Source organism: Halyomorpha halys, unplaced genomic scaffold (assembly GCF_000696795.3).
Source record: "Halyomorpha halys isolate HHAL.00 unplaced genomic scaffold, Hhal_1.1 Scaffold2090.1, whole genome shotgun sequence".
NCBI classification, from domain to species: Eukaryota; Metazoa; Arthropoda; class Insecta; order Hemiptera; family Pentatomidae; genus Halyomorpha; species Halyomorpha halys.
Window position 1 is genome coordinate 139,143 of NW_027113484.1, and position 6,665 is coordinate 145,807.

At 33.1% G+C, this 6,665-nt stretch overlaps 1 protein-coding gene across 1 annotated transcript in view; it reads right to left on the reverse strand.

The window, feature by feature from the left end:
- The window catches only part of LOC106691116 (thyroid receptor-interacting protein 11), a gene marked incomplete at its 5' end in the record, with an annotated part of 50,232 nt that extends 43,856 nt beyond the window's left edge, over nt 1-6,376 (reverse strand). Inside the window, 1 exon segment of the mRNA XM_014436780.3 lies at nt 6,328-6,376. Within this exon segment, the coding sequence (XP_014292266.3) occupies nt 6,328-6,376 (49 nt within the window).
- Nucleotides 6,377-6,665: the final 289 nt, after the last annotated feature.

Sequence of the window (6,665 nt, forward strand, 5' to 3'; positions counted from 1 at the left end):
ATTAATTAAACAAATATTATGTAAGGCATGAGGTAGAACATCACCTGGCGGTACTTCTCTGGAAATCAGAATTCTCACTTTCTCATGTTTTGGTGTCCCAGTAATTGTTTATGAAAACGTTTGTAGTAATCTCGTATGCATTCAGTGACTGTTGGAATTTTTAAATCAGTAAGTAAAGTATCGTTATTTACGTACCATGGTGCTATGGTAGTATTCTTGAGCTTAAAGAGAAGTTACCGGTGCCAAACCTTATCAAATACTAGGACGAAATCCAGAAACACTACAGTTGCATATAATTTCTGTTCTAGTGCAGTCAATAAATCAGTTACTCGGTTGTTGAATGTGATTTACGAAAACCACATTGCTGATCAGGAATAATTTGTTTTTCTGTTAGTATGTCCAGTAATCGTGGATGAAGTAATTTTTCAAAAATTTTAGAACAATGAGGGAGTAAACTTATTGGTCTTTACGAAGAAGGGTTTCTTATATCTTTGTCTGTTTTTTAATCATGGTTACATGATAATATTTCCTCTGTACTGGGATTTTTGTAGTCCTAAGTATTGAAGATTTTCGTCAGGAACACTAGAGCTATCTTATTAATGCTGAGACAAATTTAAAAATTTAATTTTCGGTAAGTGTCTAATTTGTTGTGATACTTCAGCAGGAAATTGGAGACAATATCAGTTGTTATGGTATGCTAACCGTACGATTTACAAAGGTGTCATGTTATTTATTAGTGATGTCAGAATGGAGTGTAAATACAGAAGAAAGGTCAGCAGTAAGCTCCATTTTCTCCTTATCCGACACAGCCTAAGCACCATCCTCTTTTATAAGAGGTGTTAACATTTCTCGATGCTTTAGAAATTTCTTTGTGTGCTTCCATAAGCTCCCATCGTCTGTCGAGAGGCATAGTGTCATAGTTTGACCGGTTTACAAATTTAGAAATTCGTCGTTTCAGATTATTATGTAGTTTGTTGAATGTTTGCCTGTCTGATGGTTGTCTGTTAGTCTGTCATATCTTACAGACTCGCCTCTTAGCTCTGATTAGGTCCCTAATACACTTTGCGTATGGGTACTGATACTATGCGGTTTTCATCAACTATTCTATTGCTTCCTTTAGTTCTTCCTAAGTTGAGAGAGAGAATTTATTCAAGGTAAGTTCAATATAAGTCCTAGTTCATAAGACATTGAGTGCAGGTCTCTATTATGCCTCAGAAGGCTCTTCGAAAAGGACTATTTGAACTACGGAGTGGTCAGAGCAAAGGTCAAAGCTCGTTCGTACGGTCTTGCGTACTGTTATTAATCCTTTAGTTATGATGAAGTCAAGTAATTATTGCCATCCAATAATTTGAAAGACAATAAATTAAATAATGTAGTTATAAAACCATTTTAAACTATAAGTGTATAGATGACATGATTTCATCGAATTCATTGGAAATTGAAAAAATGACAAATATGTTGATGCAATGGTGCATGAGTATGGGATAATTGTTCCGAGACGTTGTTAAAGGAAAGTATAGAATAGTTTACATTCTGTTTGGAAGTTTTTTTTTTCACCTCAACAATTTAAAAAATGATATATTTTTGTTTCGTGTATAACGTTATGCCTGTACACATATGAGATGTTAGTGTGTGGGAAAGTATTCTAGTGACGCCTTAATAATAATAGTAGTAACTCCATGTATTGTATGGGAGGTCGGTCAGTCCGGTATCCAGTGTAATCTGGAATATAAATTTTCGACCGTGGCTTAAGATGTTTCAGTAAAAAATACTATGTCTGTCCTTTTTTCATGCAAATAAAGGTCAAGTTCAGTCCTTCCCTGTTTCAGTCCGTTGGCGCCCTATTGGAGAATTGAAAATGAACCACGAAGTGCCGCTGTAACCCGCCAGAGACCAGCACTACAAGCGTCACAGAAGCTAAGCAATTGTATATAATGTTATTATTATAAAAATACGATATCTAGTACAAATGTATATATGTTAATATATAATATGTAAGAATGTTAATTATAAAATAAAAAGAGATTGAGCAAAAAGAGTCTACGGAACTACCTCAAGTAGAGTTAAAAGAGTGAATTCTCAGTGATAACCGATCGATCACATAAGGCCTTCAATTGTCACCGGGATTAAATTGAATCAAGCCTTAACCGGATCTAATCATAGCACAGGTGGCTTACACTCTACTTGAATTAGAGAAGTTCATTGCCAATCTATTCTCTCAAGAGTAGATTACTTAATATGCTAACCCTAGACGATGGCCTATCTCCTCTCCCTTTCTCCAACCATCTTAGCCCGTCCGCTTCATCTCGGCAACTAAGATTGTAACCTAATCCCAAAGGGTTACCACTGGTCTGTCCGCTTCATCTCGGCAATTGGAGCTGCACCGAGCCTTATCAGCTTACTGGTCCGTCCGCTTAATCTCGGCAACTAGTAAGCTGGCTCCTATCTTGACAGTTCTAGTCCGTCCGCTTCATCTCGGCAACTAGAATTGTTACTATACCTCAGACTCTCTCACCTAGACCTCCACTACCTAAGTCAGTGTCCAGGGCTCATCCCCTGGCACGGCCTTCCTTTCTTACCTATTATTGAATACGCCTTGTCATGGGCCTATCAGGTATCTATCAGGGGCCTATCAGGGGTATATCAGGCTGGAGAACCACCTAAGACCCGAAAAACCTATCGTCACAAAATTGTGGGTCATGGGTAGGGTACCAAACTTGCGCAATTTGAGATAACTGTAGGAGAAGATTAAAAAGTGAACAATGTTATTTAGACGTTTAATGTATGAAATAATTGAGAAGGTGCGTTATCAACAGGAGATATCTGCTGGGTAATGAAATCCAGGTGGGCGTCCCATGAAGTTCCCCGGTTCTGTTGAATGATGGCGTTGTTAAGGCCACCTGAGAGAATATCTGGATGCGAGTGGCCTCTGTATGAATGATGAAACAAAAATAAACAAAAGTTTGTCTAGTTCAACAGGAAGAAATTTAGATGGTTGGGGGTGCGGTCAAAATATAACACAAATAAGTGAAATAACTTATTTAATCGTGCCAACGTTTCGGCCAGCATTTCTAGTTTTCATCAGGGCTAAGAACAGAACAAGATAACAACCAATGAATACAAAGAAGTGGAAGTGATGAAAAAAAGAGGAAAATGAAATTTTATTTTCCATTTCTTTCATCACTTTGATTTTATTAATTTCATTCTGTACAATTATTTACTCTATGTCATTCTCTTATATTTTCTTTTTTGTGTTCATTGGTTGTTATTGTTTTCTTTGTTCTTAGTCCTGATGAAGGCTATAAATTCTCACTGAAACGTTGGCTCGCAAGTTATTTCAACTTATTTGTGTTATATTTTGACCGCACACCCCCAACCATCTTCTCCTCATATAATTCATTTACGGTCAACTATCTCTCACCATTAGGAAGAAATTTAAATATTTTGATTGTGGATTTCTGAACATCATATCAAATGGTGATAAATTAATATTATTTTTCCACAACATATAACGAAACACCTGAGACTACTACCATGCTTCAATCATCAAGGAATTCCCGGGCCTGATTTGCTTCCTCTTTACTCCTGGACATTATCATAAATATGTAATTTCAGTTTAGTACAACTTCTCGTTTTTGAACTAAGTTGTTAACATACTTATATCATATACGTTATTTGGCTAAAGGGGACTTTAAAACGTGCATTTCCGTTAAAAACTCAGATTCGACATTTTTTCACAATCGCTATATTTCCCCAAACTGAAAATATGAATTAAGGATTAAGAAAAAAAATGCCTATGAAGTTTGTTCTGTTAACGGTTTGTTTAGGAGATGAATTATTTAGATTATAATAGATAAATTAATATGCATTCAATGTCTGTACTTTATTATTAAAATGTAAACATTAACATTTCATATGTAATTTAACAGTTAATTTCATTAATAAAATACTTGGTACATATATTAATTTATTTATTATAACATACAATATTCATAACAATGAAAATCTTAAAACGTTAATATCTCCTGAACAAAGCGTTTACGGAAATACCTTCATAGAGAATTATTTTCTTGTTTCTTTTGAAATCCTTAATTAAGTATTCATTATGGACCCTTAACTCTGAAATACGTTGTATATTTCATATACATATATAAGCGATAGTAGGCATATATTAGCGAAACGTTTATTATAAATTTAGATAATTGTTAATTGAAATACTGACAATATAATAGTTGATAAGTTAATAGTTATCGATGAGAATATTGCAAGCTGAGAGAGGAGAATATTGTAGCTTAAGGTAGCCTGACAGCCATCACAAGAGGAGACCCAACGAGCGTGAAGAAGCAAACATCACGCGCTAATAACTAAATGCTTAATCTAAATAATAAACCACTCATAAACATCGGGCTGGTATAAAGCCCCGTTCTGGTTTCTATCAGTCGACATTTCACTTCAATGCCTTTAGTACAAATCTATTGAACGAAATTAATGAAGGTTACAAATCTAATATTTATAAATATATTAGAGAAATGGGTAATTATTCATCAATTTTATAACCGGTAGAAAGACGATACAGTTGTTATGATATATGAATTAATCAATATACACGAATGCTCCGGATGTGTTTATTCATAGTAGATATATCACTTTTTATATATATTATTCCAAGGTTATGTTATTATCAATGCCAAATATAAACATAGAACAGTATATGACATATATAAAAAAATAAGAACCTTGCGATATTTTTAACCCTTGTAATAAATCTTGTACAGTTTAGGCGTTTCAAATGTGTTTTCATCAATTAAATTTGTTTTATTGATAAATGAAAGAGGTGATATAACTTTTAATTACAAGATAAACGTAGAAACTGCTCCGAATGTGAGATAAATGCAACAGATGATACGTTTCACTTTATAACAATTTGCCGAATCTTGAAGTAATATACACTACCATTTTTATGAAAATAACTTAATTTGTAGGAAAATGTAAAAAAAATCTGAACCACTCAGATTATAAAAAATCCAATTTTTATTTAAAAACAAGTGTTAACAATTTAAATGAGTAGGCAAAATAATTTAATTTAAAACGTCTGTCGTTAATTTATACTATTGCGTACAACTCAGAGCAAAAATATTTTGGGGGTTGATTATAATTAATGTTTTTAAAGAAACTTATTTCCCTCTTCGAACTAGACATCGGTTATTTTAGGAAATATTTTACGTTAGTAATAATTGATAAATCTTCAGAGTTTCATAAACTGGAGTATATTTCGATTTATCCGGTGATTGAAGCAATCAGACTTTTATATTTATATGTCAAAAGTTCTAAACACAAATGATACTTAGTATAATTTAAAAAAAAATTGAGAAGAAATTGGTCGGTTGTGCGATCAAAGGCGAATACAAATAAGTTAAAAACTTATTTATTTTAAGTTTCCAGCTTATTTATCAGTGCCAAAGTTTCGGCCAGAAATTCCAGCCTTCATCAGGGCTAATTGGAAGAAATATAAAACTATTTATAGAAACCTTTGTGACCACCTAGCATCTTGTTGGCGCTTTACGGATTAACTGCTCGTTTTCGCTTCTGGTGGACACGTGGTCTTGGGAGCGATTAGTTTTACGATTTGATTTTAAATTAAATCTGAATCAGCGTTATTTCGACTTTAGGAAATATCACACTTTACCCAAGATGACTAATTCTCGACAAATGTAGTACAATGAAAACATTTTTAAAAGGTATCTTTATGTGGTTCTGAGTTAACCACTACACTACGCCATCCCGGCAAAACAAGATAATCAAATAGCCGGTATATGTACATATAATTTTTCTATTGTATATATTTGTAAATGCTTATTTCTTTGTTCCAGGAGGTAAGAAAAAAAAAAAGTTCTGAGTTTATATAAATACCTAAAATCAATCATATTTTACTAAACTAATTGATGATAAACTATTAATAAGTATGAAATAAAAATATATATAAGTATTATATTTTCACAATATTTTAATATTTTGCTTCATTAGTTGAAAAAGAATCATCTAAGAAATGATAGTAGAGAAGTACCTATAATGAAGTATATTAAATTGACTTTAAAGGAGCGCATAATGATATTCTTTGCCGGAATAGCATTTTTCAAAATAATGATACAAATTACTAATCTAAATCTCCTCTCTGTAATTACAAAAGGAACAAAGGTGTTTTGCCAAACCCTCAAGAGTTAGGCCCGCGGGACTAGCCTGAGAAGATAAAACGTTTAGAGACCCCTGGATTACTTAAACAAAGTCTTTCAACCTCTTAAACTTATTTATAATTGAATTAAATCTCACCTTGTCCAATGAAGGTATCTACCTCAGCATCTGCCCAGCTAGGCCCAGCCTGAAAATGATAAGAAAACAAATTAGATACAAATATTGTTTTTTTTCTTCTGTGTTTATTTTATTATTTTTTAGTTTTGTACGATTCATGTTTAAGAGTGAATGATATCCATAAACTGGCAGAGGAGTCAGTTACAGTCTAATAGAGAGTAATATCATCAGTTTATAACTATACCCTGGTGCAAAAAGTATACAAATCTATATAAAGAGGATTTATTTTAACAATAAAGCACTAAAGTTGACTTACAGAGTGCTTATCACGACCCTCCCCCCTTTTTTAATTTTTTCAA